The sequence below is a fragment of the Rhea pennata genome, chromosome 1 (genome assembly GCF_028389875.1).
Source record: "Rhea pennata isolate bPtePen1 chromosome 1, bPtePen1.pri, whole genome shotgun sequence".
Taxonomy (NCBI): Eukaryota; Metazoa; Chordata; class Aves; order Rheiformes; family Rheidae; genus Rhea; species Rhea pennata.
In genome coordinates, this window is record NC_084663.1 from 78,754,920 (window position 1) to 78,780,383 (window position 25,464).

Below are 25,464 nucleotides of genomic sequence, written 5' to 3' on the forward strand. Positions count from 1 at the left end.
TATATTTTATTTGCAAATATGGCAAAGCTCATGTTGATTCAGGAACTCTACAGGCAAAGTGAAAGTGAGAGATTTTAAACATAATCTTCCTTTATTTCTGTTATTACTGATGAATGTTTTCATTTAGTTCTATAACCATTATTGCAGTAAGTTTTCCTACGTTTATACACTTCCTCGTCCTCTTAGTAACTCATGAACTTTGGGTAGTACATATGTTTTACTGACTTGTGCTGAAAATAACTGGGAAGCTACTTGTTTTACTGAAAAACTTACCAAAAGCAAAAACTACTCCTCTTCTGCCCTCAGCAACAGTTTTCCTCCTACCAATGGGATTGCCTCAATAAGACAGAGGGATATCATCTTTGTACAGAAGGTCTTCAGTTCAAGGGAACTTAAGATTCAGTAGAAGCTCTATATCACATTTTCTTTGTGAGAAAATAAAAAACATTTAACAGTAAAAAAAAAAAAAAAAAGAGGCTTAATCACCATTGGTAGGATTGCACATCACTAATGCAAACAAGCAAAATAAGTTTATCTAACCAGACCCAGACAAACTGTATCCAGGATGACCCACAACAGGCTCAGAACAAGAGGAACTATACTTGATTTAGCATTGTCAGTGAGTTCTCACATAAGTGCGATGTGGGCCGCGAAATACAGACGTAAAGTACTTCAGGACAGCCAGTTCTACCACTAGCCTTGAGAAAAAAATAACTTTTAGCTCATTATGTCTTCCAGTCATTTAATACTTCTGGAAAACAAAAATTAATATATACACATAGGACAGAAAACATCAATGCATCTTAAGATGTTACTCCTGTATTACAGCATTTGCTAAGAAATTGTTCACGTTGAGAAAAATATGTGGTCACATTCATTTTAAAACCTGGCCTGTATTGTGACACAGCTTTTTATATGTTTAAGGCCATTAGCTGCAGCCAAACCACCAGATACTAGGACAAGCTTATTCCTAGACTGTAATTTCCATAGTTTCAATTCTGGCTCTCCTATTACTATGTAAGTCCAGAGCAAGTTATTTCAGATATGTGAAAAGAATTTGATCCGACAGTGTTCTAATCTGAAGAGTAGCTGCCACTGGACAGTTGAAACTTCTCCACTTGAGAACATAAAATATGAGTCTAAAAGAAGCTTTTTATTTTTTGTTTTACTGTTTTAAACTTGAAACTAATACTGGCATTAACAAGCAGCTTTTTGAAAACTCAGTCACATAATTTTTAAGTACTTTGACTTAGAATTGTGACAGAAGACAGCATCAAGAACAGCAATATTCTGCACTGAAAAGAATCTTCAAGACGCCACAAAGTCTCAACACTGCAAAACACTATAGGAACCTGAGAACCACTAAAAATCTGTGAGTTTGCTTAAAAACTACCGCAGTGTCAATTTTGCTCTTAACCTATTTCTAAAGAGAAATCCCCATTACTTATTTCCAAGAAACTGTTTACAATTATTTGCCCACAAAAGTCACAAAATTCAACTTTCCCATCCCATGATTCTGATTTTTCTGCTATGGTTATCCAAATGTCTATTAGATTTGGGCAAGGAAGAGGAGAAGACAGAGTGATAAGTCTCTTAAATACATCTGTTTTTCAGTCCTCTTCAGTTTGGAAGTTCTTCAGATAAACATTCAAGAGAGGTGTATTAAAAAAAATATAGTCATTAGGTATGAGAACCCTGAGTAACAGGGAAAATAAGATGAAGGATACAAACTGCTCTCATCCTTCTCTAAGACATGATACATTTTTTTTCTTCCTTCGTATACTCTATTAGATACTCTGGGTAAATCTGGTATTTTTCAAAGACAACAAAAATGGAGGGATTTAGCACATTGTCCACACAGCTGTTATAAAACTGAAGTATATTGGCAGACTTGGGTGGGGGGCGAACATAGCTTGCATTGCCTTCAACAAAATCTCCAACCAATACACGAGCCACAAACATGACGGCTGGTTTCACTGTAGGTTGACAGTATTCATGCGAATAGGAAGCATCTCTAGCAAAGTAACTTCCTAGAAAATGGTAAGAAAAGATGGTATAAGGAATGAATATAAAGCAACAGTAAAAACTGACTGTTCCTTCATTTTTCAGAATGTATTTGACCCAACTTTCTGTTCTCCTCTTACTCGATCTACATACAACCACAGAATTTTTACAAGACTCAAAGGGTTTCACCACAGGATTTCTATTCAGAACTTGCTAGTTTAGGAATAACTGAAAAACAAACAAACAAAACCTAAAACCCTATAGGCATGTGTGTGATTATGGGAGGGATTAGAGAAGCAAGCAAGAGGATCTTCCATGATTATATTGAGGGAATTCATGTCCTCCCCACTCCCTGCCATGGAGCTGGCAGCCATTTCTCTAGCAAGTTCATATTATGCCCTTGAGCCCTCAAGAGGTCCCACTTACAGCAATAGATTTTTCAAATCCCTAAAATAATACTCTCAGAACTTTGAGAAAAGACATTACCTTTCACAAGACAAATTCCTGTCCTCTCCAGATGGAATGAAAAACATATTATCAATTCCTGCCCTCTATATTTAAAAACAGTCCTTCAAACATTGACTGTTCATCATGTACCCGTAGGGAACGCTCTCCTTAGTGGAGCCTAAGGTCTAAAACCTAGTCAGTTCCTACGTACCCCTTCCATAGACTGTTCCATTGGTTCCACAAATTCTCCAGTCAAAGTTCTGACTGCAGATGGCTTCCAGCAAAGAGCTTTTGGTGCCATGGAACAGGAGCCTTTCATCTACTTCCTTCCCTCCATTTTCCTTCTTCATCTGCTCCTTTTGCCTAAAAGAAAAAGGTAGTGGGGAAGAAAGTTGTGGAAGAAAAGGAGGAGGGAGTTTTTTTTTTTTTTTTTTTTTCCTTAAAAAAAAGGTTTCTAAGTACATAATTACATTTAAGTATAAGCTGGATGAGATTTCTGGTCTATTTTCTTCTCTCTCTCCTTAGGCAGACTAGCAGTGCAACAATTACAAGATGAGCAATATACTGATACCATTGTCCAGGAGTTCTAGTTGAATTCACCGAAGATAGCCAGAATGAAGCATCAATATTACTACAGTCTCCTCCATATCAATCTTTTTTTTCCCTGGAAGGGTCCTACTAGTTCTGCTTTCCTGTCTCCTGTTCCTTCCCACCCACCCTGTCCCAAACTCCCTCTGCAGAGTGAGGTGGTAGTAACTGCAGCGCCTTCCCACTCCAGCTGTAGGGAAAGAATAGAGGGAGGTTTTCTTCACTCCTCTGGTGAATTGAAACTGCCACATACACAGGGCCAGTCATCCTGCAACTGGACAGAGCTGTGCTGAGATGGGTTTTATGCCTTGGGTGTGCACTCCTAACAAACCCTATATTACCTTTGCTGTTGTAATCCTTCACCAGCCCTGAGCTGCTGGCCCTTCAGCGAGATCATTTCAGCTGGGGATATGGAGGCAGGAGAGAAACTGACCCTTCTGTCACCACTCAAGACCTAAATCATTTAGGTTAGGGTCAGATGATGTGCTATGACCAGTACCAAAAGAGGACTCGCACAATGGGGAGATTCAACTAGTATGTTCCATTACTATTTCACAGCATCAAAAGCTCCCATAGATTTTCAAGAGCTATTTAAGTGGACAAGACAGAGATCACTGATTTAAAGCCTGAAGATTACATCAGTAAATACTGGCTTCAGTAAACAAGTTACCTAAACCTGTAAAGGAGCCTTAAAAGATCCAGCTGGAAAAAAGAGGGCCCAAGCATCTTTACCCCCCTTCTTTTTTAAAAAGAAGCATTTCATATACTATAATGGGTAAATATTTGTAAGAGAGCACACTTGCAGCAGGCAGTTACTGTTCAGCCATAGGGACAATACACTATTCCACATCATTATGTGCATCCTCTTTCAATCCTGTGTCGTTCATGTCTTTCTGTTCCTTCCCACTACACCTTCTGAGGAGGCTGCCTTTGCATGACTTCTTACTGCATAGAGGACATGGCATTTTCCGGAAGGTCTTAGACTAATAGGGCTTAGTCACTTAATTTCACTTCTGAAACTACCCCTAAGAAGTAAACACAGGTCAAGTTTAAAGCACAGGTGGTAACCCCTTTCCCTTCTTAGACGTAGACAGAGGAGACCAGGCCTTAGAGACTCACTCCCCTTAGGGATGACAGAACAAATACAAACCACTGAAACACTTTCCAGAGGGATGGATTCTGAATCCTCCTTATTCTATGGACAGTGTAGTTTTTCATAGTCTTCTCAAACATTTTCTGTATTCTGTTATATTCAGAGGAGGTATTAGTGATCTCCACTGCCTATAAAACATAAACCAGAGCAAAAGAATACATGAAGCTTCAGTTAGCTCATAGCACACAAAAGCCTAATTAAAGTAAATTTACTTTCAAAAGAACTCCCAAACTAGACTTAATAGAGGTTAATTTAGTGCTTTAGATTGATGTAAATAATTAGGACAGACAGTTAACATGAAGCATGCCACTCATGCTTCACAAGGACACTTCACCTTGTCTTCTAGAAGGACCCTGAAGGAATAGAAGGGGTCAGTTAAATGCTCCTCATGTCCAAGTAAGAGATAATACCTCTAACAATTTAAATTGCAGTGAGAAAGTAATCTTAAGAAAACCTGAATAAGACTAAGAATAAAAATGTCAAATAACATTTTCATGCATTGATGATAACTTCTTGTCACAAATGATGGAAGAACCTACAAGGAAGTGTGTCCTGCTGGATCTTGTCCTTACTAACAGAGAGGGACTGGTTAGAGATGTGAAGGTTCGGGGCAGCCTTGGCTGCAGTGACCACAAGATGGTGGAGTTCAGGATCCTGCAGGAAAGTAAGGCAAGGCAAGGCAAGGCAAGCAGAATTGCAACCCTGGACTTCAGGAGAGCAGACTTTGGGCTCTTCAGAAACCTAATTGGTGGAATCTCATGAATTAAGGCCCTAGAAGGAAGGGGGGTCCGTGAGAGCTGGCTTGTATTCAAACATCACTTCCTCCAAGCTCAAGAGTGGTGCATCCCTATGAGTAAGAAGTGCAGCAAAAAGGGCAGGAGACCTGCATGGGTGAGCAAGGAGCTCTTGGCCAAACTCAGACAGAAGAAGAAAATACACAGAATATGGAAGAGGGGACAGGCTACTTGGGAGAATTATAGGAATGCAGCCGGAGTATGTAGAGATGCGGCAAGGAAGGCTAAGCCCCAGCTGGAATTGAGTCTTGCAAGGGATGTCAAGGACAATAGGAAGGGCTTATTCAAATACATCAGCAGCAAGAGGAGGACTAGGGAAAATATGGGCCCACTACTGAATGGGGCAGTATCCCTGGTGACAAGGGATACAGAGAAGGCAGAATTACTGAATGCCTTCTTTGCTTCAGTCCTCACTGCTAAGGGCAGCCCCAATGAATCCCAGAGCCTGGAGACGAGAGAAGGTCTGGAGAAAGAAAGACTTTCCTTTGGTTGAGGAGGAGAGGATTAGGGACCTTCTGGGCAGGCTAGACATCCACAAATCCATGGGCCCGGGTGGGATGCACCCACGGGTACTGAGGGAGCCGGTGGATGTTGTTGCCAGGCCACTCTCCATCATCTTTGAAAGGTCCTGGAGAACTGGAGAGGTGCCTGAGGACTGGAAGAAAGCCAATGTCACTCCAGTCTTCCAAAAGGGCAAGAAGGAGGACCCAGGCAACTATAGGCCAGTCAGCCTCACCTCCATCCCTGGAAAGGTGAGGGAACAGCTTATTCTGGATGTCATCTCCAAGCATATGGAGGAAAAGGTGATCAGGAGTAGCCAGCATGGATTCACACAGGGAAATCATGCGTAACCAATCTGATAGCCTTCTATGATGATATGACTGGCTGGGTAGATGAGGGGAGAGCAGTGGATGTTGTGTACCTTCACTTCAGCAAGGCTTTTGACACGGTCTCCCATAACATCCTCCTAGGCAAGTGCAGGAAGTGTGGGTTAGATGAGTGGACAGTGAGGTGGATTGAGAACTGGCTGAAAGGCAGAGCTCAGAGGGTTGTGGTCAGTGGCGTGGAGTCTAGTTGGTGGCCTGTGGCTAGTGGCATCCTCCAGGGCTCAGTACTGGCTCCCATCCTGTTCAACTTTTTCATCAGTGACCGGGATGAGGGGACAGAGTGCCTCCTCAGCAAGTTTGCTGATGATACCAAGCTGGGGGGAGTGGCTGATACACCTGAGGGCTGTGCTGCCAGAGAGACCTGGACAGGCTGGAGAGCTGCGTGGAGAGGACCCTCATGAGGTTCAACAAGGGCAAGTGCAGAGTCCTGCACCTAGGGAGAAATAACCCTAGGCACCAGTACAAGCTGGGGGCTGACCTTCTGGAAAGCAGCTCTGCAGAGAAGGACCTGGGAGTGCTGGTGGATGGCAAATAGACCATGAGCCAGCAATGTGCCCTTGTGGCCAAGAAGGCCAATGGTCTCCTTGGGTGCATTAGGAAAAGTGTTGCCAGCAGGTCGAGGGAGGTGATCCTGGCCCTTTACTCAGCCCTGGGGAGGCCTCATCTGGAGTACTGTGTCCAGTTCTGGGCCCCCCAGTACAAGAGAGACATGGAGCCACTGGAGAGAGTCCAGCATAGGGCTTCGAAGATGATCAGAGTGCTGGAGCATCTGCCCTATGAGGAACGGCTGTGAGAGCAGGGCCTGTTCAGCCTGGAGAAGAGAAGACTGAGGGTGGGGGATCTCATCAATGTCTGTAAGTATCTGAAGGGAGGGTGTCAAGGGGACGAGGACAAACTGCTTTCAGTTGTCCCATGTGATAGGACAAGAGGCAATAGGCAGAAATTGAACTACAGGAAGTTCCGCTACCCTGGATGCAACCCTGTCTAACATGCTCTAGGTGACCCTGCTGAGCAGGGAGGTTGGACTAGATGATCTCCAGAGGTCCCTTCCAACCTTACTGATTCTATGATTCTAATACGCTTAAACATGTCTACTCCTTTGCTAAAGGAATAAAAGCCTATATTTATCAACACTTTTCCTGCTTACAATCTACTGAAAAGTTTATATTTTGTTCAAATCAAAGTTAATGTGAAACATAATTAAAACATGATTTGTACTCTCTTGCTTGCTTATGTCATGCATAAATTTGTCAGTTTTATCTCCAAAGTAATCTGTGTCTTTAATCTTCTGGAATGAACACTTATCTTCTGTAAACTTGATTGAAAATGCATAATGCTGGCAGACAGATGTTATTTGGTAACACTTTTCAGGTTATTGCTGCCAAAGCCAAGTGGGATTCAAGATGACAAAGTGAAAGGCCAAACATCCCATGTATCAAAGAATTTTAGGAAGGAAAACTATGATTATCCTAGGAGTTAACATGAAACCTACACCTTATCCTATTCATCACAAATTCCACTCCTCTAAACTCAAAATGAGTTTAGAGAGGATAAAATATGACTTCACTTAACAGCTGCATACAAGGAAGTTTTGTTTTTCAGACACCATGTCCAGTTTGTACATTAAATACTTGAATAAAGAAGTCTATCATAGGAAAGTTTTATAAGGATATAAAGAATTATAAGAACAAAGTCAGCTGCACAAGGAAGAATTACTTCCTTGGATTTATGAAAAAACTTTTCCAAAGTTGAATGATATTTCCCATGTAGTATTGTATTTCCTATACAAGAATATTTTGCAAAGCCACTTTAAAATATGTCAATCAATCTGGATGACTGAGTATTTATTATCTGCATGCTCTGTGATACCACAGACCAATTTCTTCACCATCACCTATCAGATGAAAATTGTATCATCAATATATTTCAGTACTACATCTCTTAATTACATATATGAAGTTCTTATTTAGAATACAAAACATGCTTTTACTATGTTGCATCTTCTGCTAAGGAAGTGCCACCTTTTTGGGTGAAACAGAGGGTCAGTCACATGGTACCGTGTCTTACATGGTACAAGGCCTGTCCTGTAAGACAGGTATGTTAATTATCTTTTAATATGGTAGTTCCCAAGCAACAAAGGCAGTTCACTTGCACCAGACTTTGCGAGTTCATTCTTACTTCCTCAGAGATGCATTCCCTGCTATTAAAGGGGAATGCCACATTGTTACTTCAGCTTGCTTCTTTGCAATTTACATAATACCATGTAATATCAAACTTTGATGTCTTCTTAACATCAGAAGCAGTATGGCCCATATTTGCTGGATCGACCTATATAGGGCTAATGTTTATGAAGGACAAAGCTAGACTCTTTCCGATACATCAACTCTCATTCTTTTTACAGCACAGCAATCTTTGGCACGCATGTCAGGCTTCAGCAAAATAGCAGCTACACAAGGACCAGTCTGCCGACATAAAAGCATACTGCCTTTATCGCATGCATTTCTCAGTTCTACATTAAAGACAGAATTTAAAATACAGCATGAAGTTCCAAGACTAAAGGCTTATCAAATACTGCTTCCACTTGGTCTGTTAAACTAAGACAGAAGGAATTCACACCAATTTGGAAAATTGGTGCTACCAGTGTTTAACATGTACTTCATATACTCTACACTTTGTAGGATGGTTTATGATTCTAAATATTTTAACATACTGCAACATTCAAACTAAGCCATGTTACCAAAGCAGAGCTGCTCTTTTTAAACAAGGAAGACTTTCTCCCTATCTCATAGACTTTCCTTTTTAAATGGATCACTTCCAGCACAGCAAAGTTTGCCAAGATTTGCCAGTGTTTGAAGAGAAGGGAATGCATCAAGTTGTAATTGTCAAATGTTATGACAGTCACCATATGCATCCAGAATCCCAGCCAGCCCCAATATTTTTTGCAGTGCCTACTGCAAAAAACATGCTTAGGATCCCAGAGACAACACTTAATCTAACCCAGGCTTGATTCCCAGATCTGAAATGTTCTTGCTGGTGTTGTCACTATTTAGATACAGAATTAACTTCTCCTTTCATATCAAAGACACTCTGTTTACAAGTTTTCTTAGATGCCAAGTCAGCAAGCAAACTGGCCTCTGAGAAACAAGATGATCCTTCTATTTCACACATCTCCACAAGTAACAGAGGTACCATGGATATGTACATCCAATTACAATTGTTTTTAAGCCTCTCACTTACCTCAGCAACTTCAGAAACACCTGAACAAATGGACTCAACTAAAATTTAGACTGAAATTTGCAGAGAAAAAGGGAAGCAGCAAGTATTTAGAACTCAGAGATCTGAAAAGAATGAAGGTACTTGTCTTCCTAGCATTCCTTTGAAAAATTCTAGCTTAAGTTGTAATTATGCTGCTTAAAAAGTGTGTAGATGCCAAATTCCCACACAGACTCTTCTTAATTAAAGCAGTAGGTGCTAGGTACCTGATACAATATGGAAAAATACTTTTTTGACTAATTGTAGAAAACAGGTTTTAGCTACCTGGAAGGAGCTAATCAACAGAGCAAACGACTTGAACTTTAACCTACTGATTTTTCAGCAGAACTGTAATTAGATGAATTTGCTATACACACACAAACAAACATACACACACACACACACACACAAACACAACCAATACAGGTATTCTAATGAGTAAGGTGTAATCCAACAGAAGAGGGAAGTCAGAGTAAAATGAAGCGTTCAGTACAAAGCAGAATAACAGAAGCTAGCCTATAGAAGCTAAGAGGTGGTATTTCTGGTTCTTATACTACTCACAGTGTAACTATATTAAGAGACCACTGTATTTTTAGATACTATTGGCAATAATTCTTTATTTCTGCCATTCTTTCAAGCTATGGTCTATGCTCGGATCTGTGATCTATGTGGTAGTGCAAGGCTGTATCTCTACAGCATGTAAAGATTCATTTTCATAGCTTTCCTTGCCAAATCTTACTCATGAACAACCATGACAGTATTAATATTGCATGGCTTTATAAGGGTCTATGCAGACAGTGTTTGGTCTCAGTTCTAGTGAAGAACTACATATTTCACAGAATCTGCTTGCTTAACTGGTCCATCCGTCTAAGTCAAGCCATTACTACATTTTTAACAGTGGATGTTTTTTGTCTTGAATTTGTGTTTTTGCATGGAGATAGATGCTTAAAAATTCAGATGAAGAAAACAAGAGTTTGTTACCTTTTTCAGAAGGTCTTAGGAAATCATCTAGATCTTTAGCACACCCACCCAAGAAACCTTTCTTGTCCCTTTTTAGCATCTACCCAGTTGTGATTGCTTTACTTAAACAGTGTTCCCCTTTGTATCATATCTTTTAATCAGAATTACAAAGGGGAGGAAAAAAAATAAGATACCTTATATCCCAACTCCGGTAGTGCAGATTGATCCCAGTGGGCAGGACAGGTTTGATTTGGAATAGAAAAATTTGTTTGTCTGTTTGTAAACAGGAGAAAAAAAAAAAAAAACAGAGATGATGTTATTAATTCTAGCCCTGCTCTGAGCTTTCAAATTGGCAGCTTGGCAGCTTCCCCTTTGGTCAGTTCCTACCACCTCTCCCCAGAAATACCTCCCGCTCTCCACCCCCCCAACAAAAAAATCCCCCCTACCTTACAAAGAAACTGGGAAACAAACTCATTCTGTGAGCTGGGCTTGTGTGTTGTCATTCAGTTGTCAGTTCTCTTTCATTTGCTTCTTTAAGAAACAATTGTCCCTCACTAAACCCTGCAGACTAGGGTACATGGAGTAACATACATCCCAGAAACCAGGTGATGCACCAAATAGGCAGAGTTTGTGTGTACTGTCGGATTCTTTGCACAATTACTGCCAACATGGATAGCCATTTTGCCGTACAGTTACTTCTGACAAATCACAACAATTTAGAAGCATCATTACCCTTTCTTTATCTTCTCCACATCTTCAGAAGACACGAACTTTGGTCGTCTGCAGACCTTTCTTCGAGTTTGAAAATGGGTATTTGTCTGGGTCATTTCTTGAGAGGAGGAGGGAAGGAAAAAGAAAAAGTCATGAATGAGTCTAGAAGGTGGAGTTATTCATTAAAGACAGCAGATATTAATTAATGAAAACTGGCATTTTCATTGTCAGTCTTGTCTGCTGAAGATTCCTGTCCTTCCCAATAACTCCCTTTTTAAACTTGGGTCCATCTTGTTTTTCCCTTATACATTAGTATTTAAAAGTTACTCCAAGAGTGTAGAAAGATGCTTGATTTTTCATTTTACCATTCATAGGGTTATGTGACTTTACTTAAAGAGGTTCATCAGGAGTTGGTGCAGTATCACCTGATTTCTGCTCCTATGTGAACCTGGATAGAGCAAAGGAGTAAGGGGGAATGCTAGTTTTGTAAAGAATTTCCTCCAGGCCATCAGTACCTCACTTCTCCTTCCAGCGTGTGAATCTGGTAAAGTTAGTGAAAGAAGATGACTCGGACAGCTTGTAAATTAGTATTCGTCAAGCATTGTATAGTAAGATTTGAGAACAGTACCTTTAAAATCGAGCTCATAATGCTGTAAGCCAGCCTGGAAAGGTATAGTGGCCTCTGGATCTGCTAGATACAAATTCTCAAGCATATCAGAAGTTGGTGAGTTCGTCTTACCCCCTTCTCCCTTTAGGATTAAAAAAAAAGAGAGAGAGAGAGAGAGAAAGAGAGAGAAGAAGAAGAAGAATGACTAAACAAAGTCAGGACTAAACACTGGATTACTGTTTTTATTAGAACAATGGTAACAGAAAAGTAAATTCCATATTCTGCAGGTGAAAATATGCAATGCACACAATCTTAAGCAGGTAAATAAAATGTCTGATTCCTGAACACAGTTAACTTAAGCTCAAAAGACATAAAGAAGGAAAAAATGGTGAAGGCCAAAGATACGCAGACATGAGTGAGTATATTAGGACTCTCTCATTCAGATTTGGTTGAGACTGCAGCAGACCTCAAGGTTAGACCACAGACTTTAGATGCCTAAAGAGACTCATGTAGGAGTTGTGTAAGGATGGAAAGTTAGTAGTTGTGGTGCAGGCTCATTGGAGGGAGACTCCTGGCTTTCAGGACCTTTTCTGCTGGCTAAGGAAGTAGATTCAAAGGAAGAAGGAGAAGCAGAAAGAGCAAAAGGGGATAGGGAAGAGAAAGACTGGCAAGGACAGAACAACAACAGTCTCACATTTCAACCTTACCAACAAATATCTAGGGAATCAATATTGTTACACGTAGCAGAGAATTTCTGTTCTCCTTTCCTGGCTCTCTTTCAGAAATACCCAGACATACAAACTCAATAGATGCCTTGCAACAGAAGCCAACAGGCAACACTGGAGTTTTCCCTTTAATTTTTTTACCCTCTTTGGTTTGGGTAGAGGGAAAGAAGAGGGGAAAAGAAGGATGAAGAGGAATCCACCCTGAACTACTGAGGCCTAAAGCATGATTACCACCCACTCATACAGGCAAACACATAACTAGTAATGACATATATATATATATATATATATATATATATATATATATCCTATTTAGATTTCTACAACAGGTGATTCACTAGAGTACAAAACAATGTAAAATATGAAAGTATGCTGATGGAGATGCTTTTCATTTAAGCTGCCATTGGAAATCAAGGTCCATCACTGACAAAACCACTGCACTTTCCTTCTTATCCTGCCTACTTTACCCAACCCCTGGATCACCCTTGTGTTCTACCAGCACAACAATTCCTGCAGCTACACTATGAATCTGATGGAGGAAACTGATCTTCCTGGAAGGAATGAGAGATCTCACCTCTATTTATTTTTTTATGTTTTTCAGACAGATTACTCTCCCATCAGGAAGATCTGGCCACCCAAGAACAAAGATAACACTTTGTCTGAGAGGGCAACATCCCCTGCATTTCCCAGGGAGCAGGACAATAATTAGTGAGAAGAGAGGCAAGACTACTTCCTGAATAAATTAGAAAGTAATGTACCTCAAGGACAAGTGTACATGTTAAGTCTGTGTAAAAGCCACAGACAAATCCAGAAGGGAATCTGACTAGAGAAGCCAGAATGAATCATCATCAATAGTCTGATGAAGAGAGGGAATTTCACTTTCCTGCATTCCCCAATAAGATCTTTGTCAGGAAATCAGTTATAACAAGTCACCCAGTTACCAGTAGGGACAATTGCTGGTATTGAACCTCAGTATAAGGAGATTAGGCACATTTCTGATGGCAAATGACTTGCCTTCACTTTATCACATTTGTTACGAACCTCTGTAGCTTCACTGCCTTGTTTGACACTCTGTAGAATACAGCCACAAGTACTTACTTAATTAACATTGCTTGACTAAAGGGGGAATGAGAGGAAGAAGTGTCACACATTGCTTCAGGAGCAATTTAAAGCACAGGATGAGGTAGATATGTACAGAATGCAGACTCACTTGTTCTCCATATTCAGTCCACCGGCCTCGATCATCTTTCCAATACCAAATCCACTGCGTGGTCAATACAAATGAGGGTTTTTTCACAGATGATGGCGTAGAAAGGCGTCGAAGTGAAGAACTACCACAAGTCATCGTCTCAAAATTAATGTTCTTATCTGCTATGCTGTAAGGACAAATTCAGAGGTTTATAGAAGTTAACAGTGCATATTTTATTCTCTAACACCTGGTTTAGGCTGCAGCAATTTTCTTTAATATAATGTGACTGCTTGAGGATTTGGGGGTCCAAAATAAGAATTCTTTTCCGCAGCATGCATGGGAGCTCTGAAAACTGCTTCCAGTCTTCAGGACTGAACTATGGACTGTGAGAGGCTGAATGCCAGCTCAATCTCTAGCCAGATGTTGTGCTGCTAACTTTCCAATCTGGGGCTACAGCCATAATGTAGCAAAAGCATTTTTTGCAATAAATAAATGCACACAGTAGTGTGGTTACAATTTTTCTCAGTAGAAAAAACAAAGTTGGTAAATACTTGACCTGAATTTGCCAGAAATACATGCAGCTTATTAACTGTGTTCTTTTTTTGTAGTTACAAGATGCAACCACAGCTGTGAGTTCCGTAGACAGCATTTACAGCTTGGCTGCCTGGGGTTTTACTTCTGGAAGGCTTGAAAAATTAATTCTTCCTGCTCAGGTAGAAAGATTTTGAAAATAGCCTCCTCTTGGGAATTTTGCTTTTGATTTGCACCATCCAGCAGCCTACTCAAGCAGCAAACTAAAATCATTTGGAGTGTGGAGGCAAGGGCCAATGACTATGCTGTTATATCAACTGTTGTCAAGAAGCTCAAAAGAATCATTACAAATAAATTATCATTAATTATCTAAAATATTGCCCATAAATTCTCAGCACTTAATTCCAACCACATTTTACTACCCTATATAGAGTTTTAAGTGCAAAGTATTGATATGTTACTGTATAGATGAGAAAAACTGGGTAATGTTCCCATGCAGTTACTTCCTTTACTTTTCTGTACATCTCTCCAAATTCTGAACACCCCAGTAATCAGCAATTATGAAAGCCTTGCATCTTTCAGAAGAAATCAGTTCTTCATGGGCTTAACCACACCACAGCACTTGAACAAAGCAGTTCAGCCATCATTATTACCTGTTGTTTTGGGGGTCACAATAGGCCTTTTCAATTTCCTCCATCGCGGTAAGGTCATTCCAGGTGATCCCGTTATATACCTGCCATCGATACGGCAAATGGTAATGAATCAGTCTGCATTTATCTGCAATGAGATCAGACATAGTCAAGAGCTCTGCAATCATAACACAAACTGAAAGCAAGATGAGACAAGAAAAAAGGAGTAAGCACTTTTTACACTCCTCTTTGGCCTTATCTCCAGGGCTTTGCTGGGAACAATAAATACAGTTCACTGAAACTAAAGATGTATCGGAATAAAAGAGATGTGTTTCTGCAGTCACACTAAGGAAAGCAACATAAGCTCTCATATTGCCAAATATATTTCAAATAGACTATAACCTTCTCTTCTTTGAGACACCACCTTGGCATCTGGGAGAGCAGTGCCACATAAAGGAAGTTGATATCTGTGTGTCTCACCACCACTTCTCTCATTTCCCTGGACTCCAATTATTGGCCATTGCCAGACATGGGATGGATTAGATCCATCATCAGCTTAGTTGCTACAACTATTGTGTATTCTCAGGACATTATGCCACCTCAGATCACTTTTCAAAAGACTTAATGGGAGGACAATATGGCTTCTATCTGATGTACCTAAGACAGGAATGAAGGATGACATATTGTTACTGATATCACCAGTGACTGTAAGACCAGTTCTTAAGTTGATCTAATATTCAAAGAAAGTGTAACAGTTAACACTTGAAGGGTTCTTGCTGCAGAAACATGCAAAAGGCCTGCTCCCTCAACTTAATTGAAACAAGCCATAAATGCGTCATCTACAGAGGAGAGAGAGTTTGTATGTGTCTACTTGACTTTCCTCTGATTATCTTTTCTGACACTGTTCATTAGTGACTTGGAATCAAAGTGAAACGGTGAGAAAGCACAATTGCCAATGCCAGTGCTCCAAGTTCCACCACTAGTCTGAGTCACCAAAAAGGCTGTGCCCCTGCAGACACTGCTCTTCAAAGACATTACTTTTGATAAGGCTTACCTTTATGTTTGCAGTACTTCCAGACATAGAACAAGCATATCTCATCACACTTGTCTACTTCGTTGTTCTTTGAATCTTTAGCAGAGGAATCATCTTTTTTACCTACAGGAAGGAACACATTCATCCTTATTTTCCCTCTTGAAAACAAATTCAAGAGAAAGACACTGCATTTGGCAATTTATCCAAAAAATAACTAGGAGTTAATTGCAGCAGCCAAGTTAGGAGCTTTCAGGATGTGACTGTCCCTGCATAGCCCTAACTCTTGCAGCTGGTTTTAAAGCCAAGGCCTTTCTGCTTTGGAGGATGGAAGATTTAACAGTTCTTATTCACACACTGTAACACATGTAAGACAACCTCTAAACTTACAATGGTATGGACAAATCCATTCCTTGGAGAGAGAAGGTAAGGAAAGATACCACACACACAGCTTATGCAGCAGTAACACAGCTCTCCCTCCTACACTACTCAGCTACTGCCAATTTCCCTCTCTTTTCTCTAGGTTTGTGCTTTGGTACTCAAAGCACAGAAAGGATGATGGATTTAGCTGTGAGGTAAGGAAAGAATGGCTTCTACCCTTGTCAAACTCAGAATCCTATTTAAGCACAGTGTTTCTTACAACTTTTTCCCTTCTTCAGCTCTTTGTTGAATTCCACATGCTTGTGATCACATATAGCCTGGAAGTTTGAAGCTGTCTTTAAATCGATCCCACCAGTTTCCAACACATGCAATTCATGGGCATTCAGGAGGTTGTGGGACCTCTTGCACTGAAGAAATCTACATTCCCCTCGGAGAAAGTGCTGACAAATATGAAGCCTGTTGCAGTTTTGCTGTGCGCAGGTACCTTTCCCATGGTTGTAATATTGGCATACCTAGAAGCAGGGAGGAAAGATGCAATATGAATTCAAAAGCATGTTAGAATCAGTAATTTAAAAAATTCATTCTATATGCATACAATTTCAACAACAGAAAAACTGTGGCTAAATGGCATACACTCACTGTAACTTCTGCAACCTGGGCAGATTTCTTGTGGGTAGGAGTATGTATTTTAAGCTGAATCATGCATTTTTGAAGTTGCACAGAGTTGTTTCGAAGAAAAAGGAAAGAGCTGATCCAGCAAGCATTCATTCTTGGCACTTCTGACCAAGATAGTTTTCCCTCATAATAACTGCCCAAATTACCATTATTCTATACATAAAATAAAGGCAAAGAAGAATGAGCCCACCCTTGAAAACATTTATTCTGTGTCACATGGGGTATTATTCTGTGGAGCAGAAACTGCAGAAGTCCCTGCTTGTAAAGTATACTCTACACTGAAGACCTAGACTTCTAAAAATGATATGAAGTATGCTGTGAGATTAGAGTACATGTGGAAATGCAATGCACTTTTTATTCCGCTACTCATCAAACAAAAGACATGTAATGAGTTGGACTCAGGGTAGAAATCATACACCGAAAAGTCCTTTGTATTCCCCAGTGAGCACCATATGAACACTTCTGCTCCAGCAGCACAGAGGAGCAGCCTATTGCAACAAAGCTGCTTTGAGCAGGTCACACAGCTTTCTTGTAGGCAGCCCCAATATCATAGGGGGACTGCCACAGATCCCCTCCCATACCTCTTGTAAGCAAGACAGACAGTTTCTACGCTGTGTTGCATTGAATATATATAAATCTATATGTCAATTAGGGAATTAGACATCAATGTGATGGCAGTGTTTAAAAGATTGGCAATTCAGAACAGTTTCAAACTTCAAAACAATCTTCACTGGATTGATAATCATTAACAAAAACGTTGTCAGAAGTTAGCTCTTAATCACTATCAATCAGTATCACTTCATGTACACAATAAAGTGTTATGTGTAGTGCTTTTGCATATGACTAAGAGCCATCTGTATGATCAGCTACAGCGCAAAAGCGAAACTGGTTTGCTGAAATTAGTTCAAATGATACCTATATAGTTGGGATAAAGGTAACAAGCACAAAGGCTAAGGTCAAATTCCTAATGACACACGCACAAGAGACCATGATATTCATTATTTCTGTCAATAAAAATCCGAATTTAACATGTCAGGAATGTGAAAATATGAGCATACATATTTTGTGACAGTGTTCCTTAAAAACAGTTACTAGTAAAACAAGATTTCTGCTACAAAGAACTGTATCTTTAAGTCAGTTCTTTGTTAATTTAGCCACTTTCCTCTGACAAAGGGGTCCTCCAGCATTTGGAAGACTATCCAATTATCATTTAGATTAAATAAAGTTACAGCAAGGATAACTGACGAAAGATGGAAGACTCTGAGAGCACGAAGAAAACAGAAAGTGTGTGAGACAGAGAGCTTCACTTTCTCATTTGTGTAAAGGAGAATTATACCTGTCCTTAAATGTTGTGGTGGGTGTATTCAAGGCCCCTGGAGTCAGGCTTGGGCCCACTTTCTTTCCTTTCTTCTCTTCTGCTTCTCTCACCTCCTTGCTATGTGCAGACCATGTATTTATATGAAAAATGAGTTTTTTAGATTTGTATGTGTTAAAAAATCATCCCTTAGCTCTTTTGGGGGCAGTACTGGCAGAGGATGAAAGATTACTGTCACTTCAGACCTGAGTCAGGGGAGTGGCAGATGGCTTTTTCTTCTGGGAAAAAAATGGAGACTTCAGAGAACCATTATCTTGGAGATCCTACCCAGACCAGGCTCATCAAGAGCTAACAGAAGCTCTCCCTAGCTCTTTCTAGGTACTGGAAGGTGTCCACAGAAAGAGACTGTATCATCATACCTGGAAGGAGAATTGCATTATCATGCATTTCCATCACATAGGTGTGTGACCAACCAATAACCCCTAGAAATGGAAGAAGGCTCAGAGGAGACGGCCAAGGGCAAGGTGCTCATGAAACTGAAGACTAATACAGGATGCAACTCATTAATCACAGCTGTTGCACAAATAACTGACTTTATTTCAACACAAAGGGATCAGAGGATGTCCCTTGTGTTAGACAAGCAGCTGTACCTGTTCAGCGGATCAACTGGTGTAAACATTTCTTTCTGAGTTGATCGAAAGAATGTGAATTTCTCCCCAAGATAACCAGACCAGCATGAGGGAAGTATATATGTGGCTTAGCCCAACATAGAGTATAAAACCTGAACAACTAACAAAGTAACTTCAAAGAGAGCAATGGACTTGAGCCAGCTTCAAACAACCTGTTCCTTCCTGGCAATTAGGGATGCCCAGCACTATGATGGTGAGCACATTATGGAGACTGGTAATGGCAATCACACTGGTATTTTGATTGAACTGTATATTGCAAATGCTTTATTTTGCTAAGTGTATGCACTTATATTGTGATTTCAGTATATTGTTGTATCATTCTGCTAAATCAAAAATCCTGTGTAACATTAAATATCTTCAAAGTAAACTTTTATATTAAACATTTTACTCTGTGTGTGTGGAATATCTAAAACAACCTAGTCAGAGTACTGGACTCTGACAAGGTGTTACAGTCACTGAGGTGGCACCAAGAGCGTCTAGCTGATTCAGAAGCATTTGAGATCTACTGCTGATCAAGTCCATTTACTCTTCTTTATTGCTAACAGCTCCTGTCTGACTCACCCTTAGGCAGAGGGGAGCAAATATTACTGTTCAACCCTTAAAGGTTCAGATCTGACCCTCTACTTCAGCCATCATGGTCGTGAGTCAGTCGATTGCCTGGGTGCAAGCTGAGAGCTCGTACTGTCTTACAATAGTCCTTAACAAACTTATCCTAAATTGGCTGTGAATATAAAAAAAATCATATAACTGAGATTATTTTAGTAATCACTGATGGCGACAGTCCTGGACGGCTCTTAGTTGTTGAGGGAAGCAGAAACTGAAGTGGGATGTCTTCTTTCTTCCTCATCTTTCCTCTCTCATTGTTGATCCTCTATGTTCCACTCCCCCTCCCCAAAATAAAAGGGGGTGATCTCATCTTGACATCTTATTTTGGGGATTAGGACTTCCAGTTTTGCTTATTCTGGTGAATTATCCTGATTCCACTAGAAACTCTTCCTGTCTGCTCTGAACGATTATTTTAGTTTTATTAGATATTTGTTTTATTAGATATTTCATTTTAGTTGTGCTAGATACCTTACAGATTATACTACTTCCTCATATTTTCCTGTACTCTGTTTTCGCAACTGTATCACAACACTGTATTTGCCTTTATGGCTATTATTTATACGTTCAAGCCTAGCTGTATCAAAGGATACTTTTAGTGGTGCTACAATGTTATAAAATGCTTATACATTGTTGCTGGTTATGCTTTTTCAGTCTTCTTATGTCTGCCTTGGATTCAATCTTAATGGGTGTCTACTTCACAGGTGCAACAGGCCTCTGCTTTGGCTACAGCTGTCTTCCCCAGTGAAAGCACACAACAGGCTGTGTAGAATGTCATGAAGGGGAAAGAAAGCTCTACATTCACTCTGGAAGTGAAGCCACATGCTAATAAGCATTGGTACGTGCCTTGCAATGTTGCTTAATTGCTGCAAGGTCTAACAAAGTTACAGATATATAGGATTTCTCTTCGCTAATGCAATGTTCCTCATTTATCTACTCCATAATTTCAGGTAAGTTTCTTTATTTCTCTCTCCTCCATTTTCTCACTTTTCTTCAAGCAGAATGTGCAAAGGCTCATCAAGAGCCCTCTAAGATCTACTAATCATGAACTCACGCAAGTGCTAGGTAATGATAAACACTCTTGTAAGATGTTCTGCAAATTCTGCTACTAAAGAACTCGATCTTATGCCAGAAGTGCTGGTTTTCCTCAGCACAAGTATTGCTGTTTTGGGGATCCTGATACCATTCAAAGTATAACCTTCACCTGAAATGTTTGTGCCACATCTGAATGTCTACCTAGCAAAAACAACAACAACAGTAGTTAAAACTTCACAAATGCGCTTTGTTTTCCCACCCCTCTCCCAAGTGGAGAACACTGTTCAAGTCAGAATTGGAGACAAACAGTTGGTCCTATATCAACTTGAGAAAAGTACAAACTAAGAGCTGGAATATCAACTTACTCAGTAGAACCTTGATTCAAAGATGTAACATAGATGTTTGTATATCTAGAAAAACTTAATGCTTTCTTAACAGGTGTTTCTCTAATCTAGTCTCTCCCTCTTAACTCCTTCCTTCTAGGTACTGCCCCCTCCAGGAACACTGTCAGCCAAAACCCAGAAGCGGATAGCAGTTTGCTGTGCAGCCTGAGGCTAGATTATTTCAGATAATGATCTGAAATTTTTGAGAGCTAGAACACAGGAACCGCTTTTGTGCTGGCACATCTTCCTACTCAAGAATGCAAAAAAGAAGAGCAGCTGAACTACAAAAGTAGCTAAAAGCTGGAGAGAGTACAGAAAATACAACCATTTTGTATGGAACATCCATTATGCAAAATATCACCTAAGGTTATTGGAGATACCAACCACACATGTTACAAAGTGAGACTCCTAGGGACTGAAAGATAATGAGGTTGAGGGCATTTTTGTAGCGCATCTAGGGAAAGACTAAGAAACTGATGTTAGTATGTAGGACTGAGTTTTTACCTGGGAACTTCAGAATAAACTACTGAACTAGAACAACACTCCACTTCAATTAAACTAGTCATCCATTATTATCTGCACCAGGAAAGCAGGCTGCCCCTTGTGTTTGCCATGAAATAGAAAAAGGAAGGCCAGACAGAAGGCAGAGAAAGTATTAAAAACTTCGTCTGAGGCATTGTTGTGTTTGATTTCTGACCCTGCACATCAGCCCAGTTCACAGCAGACGTACGTTTTGCCTGAGGTCTCCACACATGCTACATGTCAGCGTATGCACAACCTGACAGCATTTCTAAGCAAGAAACAGCAAAGTTGGCTTTCACCTCACCCTACTCCTAATTCTCAGGTTCACAAATATCCTGCATCTATCAGTGTTTTCCACTGTTTCTGCTATTTCACTCCATAGGAGTTCAATTGCTCTATTAGAGGCAATTATTGATGGCTTCCAGCAGTGAGAGCTGAACAGACCTATAGAAAAGACAAGAGTTATACCAATAAACAATGGTTGTTACTACCTGCTCCTTACTGGCAGTAATTAAACAAGAAACAGTTAAGTTTTAGCTGTAGCTGAGGTGGAGGAAGACATTACTAATCTGTTTTTGTTCTATACTCCTTTAATCTGCCAGTACAATTTATCTATTTTAAAATGCTACAAAAATGATTTATTCTGTCTAAATCCAGCAGTATGACAGAATAGAATAATACAACAATGTAACTGTTATCCAACAGTATGAGGATCTTATAATCTCCAAAAGACAATGGTAACAAGCAGTACTGTGGAAATCTCTTAACCAGAACCAGCTGTAGGGGGAACAGGTTACAGAAATAGCCCTGCCTTGAAGGTAGCATTGTTGTTATACATAGACACAGAACCTGAAATTGGATGGTTTAGCCGGATTTAACAACATCAATCACTTGCACACAAACCAAAGGCTGCTTTGTAGGAAATTATATGAGTAATTAACTGAAACTCAGTGCAAGAATTTGGAAGGAGAAGATTTTACACAAAATTCACTTATCAAATTCATTGATAAGAAACAACAAACTGTTTTGGACAGATGTTTTATTTCCTCTAAGCCTGTAAAATTATTGTGATTTTTTCACCTCAATCTTGCTTACATCACCCTCTGTAAATCTCTGGTGAAATTGCTAACATTTTTGTTGTTCTTTCTTTGTTCTTTCCCACTATGGTTATAGTCTGTCCTCCAGTCAGGATAACAGACAAACAGACACACAAAACATGCTGTAACTTTACTGTCAACCTCCTGCTGTCAGAGGGCACGTCTGCTGGCTAGTCATATATGAGTGGCATTATCAGAGCTTAGGCCTCTTGGCCTTAATGTAAACAGCATGCTCCTCTGTTTTCTAGTTTTATTACTGTCATTCTTTTGGTTATCAGTACATGCCATTTCTATAATCCTTACTCTATATTGGTTCTTCTGGTGCTCTCACACATAGCTGCTCCCATTTATTTGTCATACAGATTAATCTTAATATTTCTGTTAGAAATCTTAACAGCTTGACATTCACGTAAGATCTCCATCTTTTCTATTTTCCTTTCCCACTCTCAGCTAACAAAAACTTCCCTTAAGAAATCAGTACAACTCACATCAGGGAGGAGGAAATGGTCATTTTGGAGAAGCAGTACTCGCAGCTCGTATTCATTGAGACCAGACAGCTCATGGTTCTTTAGGACTTTTTTGTTCTCAGCCGTGTTGATGTCATGGCAATACTTACAAGCTCTGCAAGAAAACAGAAAGAAGTATCAAATCTTACTTCTTCAGTCAGGTTGATTTACAGAAGCACCTTACACAATGCAGAGCTTGGAAAAAGCCATACAGAGATGATTCGACAAAAGTCTCTGTGAACATTTTGATGGACTCTGTTACCAAATCTTCTAGAGAATGGAGTACACAACATAATAACTCTGTGAAATATAAGAGCATTTTCCCCCATCTTAAACAAAGATGCAACTAGATCATTTGACAAGAAAGATACCAGCACAGACTTGAAGAAAACTTTGACTGCTCTGTACTTTCTTTCTCTCCAATATGAAGACACAACCCTTTTCCCTTCCATTTGGAAGAAAAGTTGAATCTAGAAACTCCTCTGATAACACTGTTACCTCATGCTGTATCTCATCCAATGCTTCTATACAGACTTTTATGCAGACATTAATTTCTCCTCCCACTATCAGTTGGGCAATTTGCTTTGTAAGCAAATAAATAAAAATGCAAAGTCTGAAGGGGAAATTTGCCATCTTTGGTCCTGAGAATTGATCTTCTAGTGATCCTAGACTCAGTAGACACTGGATTAACAGCTACAATGGTAGCAGAGCTACAAGGTATTCAAGATTAGAGTCATCAGTAATACTCCTTCAGAGCTAACTTCAGGTTCCAACAACAGTCATGCTGACCACTAAACCACTTGAGTACATATTTCTAAGTCAAAGACTCACAAGTCTGTGTCAAGCTCACAAGCAGACTGGTAGCAGATCGAGTTAGTTTAATAATATAGTGAAAAAAAAAAAAAAAAAAAAAGAAAACTTTCTCACCAGACAAGTTAAAACCAATTTGACTTGACCCTTGACCTAAAATTGCACCAATTTCATTAAACAGAAACACCTACTTGCAGTGTTTTTCTTTCCAGAGATTCTAAAACCAAATGATACAAGATCTAGAAACAAAATTAGATTATATTTTATTGATTAATAAAGATCCTCCATCTCGATCTACATGGTACCTGATCCATCCAGCACTATTTCTGTCCCCTTGTTTTAATCATCCTGCTACAAATATGCTCTCAAAGGTGTATTCTTCCTTTTATTAGTTATTAACTAATAACTAAGTGGATAGTGGATCTTAAATGCTTAGCAATATTGAGAGGACTTTGTCTCTTCAGCATTATAAAGTGAATCACTCAGCAGTTCATTTTTGTTCACTTGAGTTAAAGTGTGAGTGCCTCCATGCACCTAGTTATTTGTAACAGTTAATCACATCTAAGCCTTTTATTTTACTGAGTAAGAAAGTAGAAAGAATATAGAAAGACTAATAAAACATTAGCATCCTAATGCTTTGCTAGTACCATTCTGAGCTATGCGTGGCCTTTCCCTTCCATCCCCTTCAGATTGGGGTGCACAATGAAGTATTATTCCGAGGTAGATAAACTGGCATCTGGTGTGGCATCAGCGTGTTGCAAACACTGCCACAGAGCAAGACACAGGGTTTTGGAGTACAAATTAAAAAATCGTTTTCCAGACAGGGTTCAGTGGTGCTGTTGGTTCTCAGCAAAAAGTTTTTGATTGTCCTTTCTGCATTTGTTTTTAATTTCTCTGCCTTTACAGTTATTATTTATTTTAAACTACATTCCAATTTTAATTAGCCTGGAAGAAAAATGCCATCCCTAGGAAGACTGTGTGGCCCAACCTTCCTGCATTTTTTTGGTAAGTCTAGAAGACGGAGACTGATGTAACAGGAGATTCAGTATCATCTCCGACAGATATGGCTGTAAGCAGAGCAGTGACTTTAAGCAAAATTAACCGGCTGTAAGTTTCTAAATTAATAACTGATGGTAGGTAAGCACTTTATTTTCTTAATAAATAAATAACCACGCGTTATTTTCATCTGGATTCTAGTGGACTCGGAGACAGATGCTGCGGATAGGTGGCTTTAATTAAAAAAAAAAAAAATCGCAGTAACGCCCAAGAAAGATTTCGGAAAACAGAGCCGCCGCGATGAGTGTGTATGGGGCGAGGGGGGGAGAACTCCACTCCCCTCGTGGCCGTCGACGGCGCGCGCACGGCGGTCCCGTCCCGCCAGCCGCTGCCGCGAGTTCCCCCCTCCCTCCCCACCGCCCGTCGGCGGCCGCCCTCGGCGCTCACCTGGTCCCCAGGTTGCACTTGCCAAAGAGGTGGAGCTTGCAGAGGTGCAGGCGCTCGCAGCCCCCGCACTCCTTGCGGACGCAGAGCCGCACGGCCGACACGGCCAGCACGTCGATGCCGGCGGCGTCCCCCCCCCTCAGCACCAGGAATCGGTCGGGCCCCGCCACCGCCAACGTCTGCTCCAGCTGCTGCGCCGAGAGACCAATGTGCTGCTGAAGCTCCGCCAGCCCCAGCCGCCCACCCTGGGCGCACAGGGTCTTCGTGAGGAAGCCGCATACCGCCGGGTCGCTCATGATCTCAGCGCTCGTCTCAGCCCGACGGGAGGGGACGACGGGACGAGACTACCTGGGGCGGGACAGGGCGGGGCTCCGCAGGCGTCGCCCGGCAGCGCTCCGGGAAGAATCGAAACTGAAGGCGGAGATGAGCCGGGCTGCTGGCGGCGCCCCAGGGGAGGGCGCTGGGCTGCTCTCTCCACATAAAGCAAGTGCCGCAGGTATC

The 25,464-nt window shown here is 40.6% G+C and overlaps 1 protein-coding gene across 1 annotated transcript; it reads right to left on the minus strand.

The window, feature by feature from the left end:
• Positions 1-25,259, minus strand: LOC134149525 (zinc finger CCCH-type antiviral protein 1-like). Its single transcript, XM_062592708.1, has 12 exons — positions 24,967-25,259; positions 22,696-22,828; positions 16,148-16,400; positions 15,532-15,633; positions 14,502-14,625; positions 13,339-13,504; positions 11,425-11,545; positions 10,818-10,914; positions 10,280-10,358; positions 4,190-4,320; positions 2,663-2,814; positions 1-2,030 (listed from the first exon to the last, which is right to left on the minus strand). Exons 1-12 carry the CDS (start codon positions 25,257-25,259, stop codon positions 1,747-1,749), a joined length of 1,935 nt encoding a protein of 644 aa, XP_062448692.1. The 3' UTR covers positions 1-1,746.
• Positions 25,260-25,464: the final 205 nt, after the last annotated feature.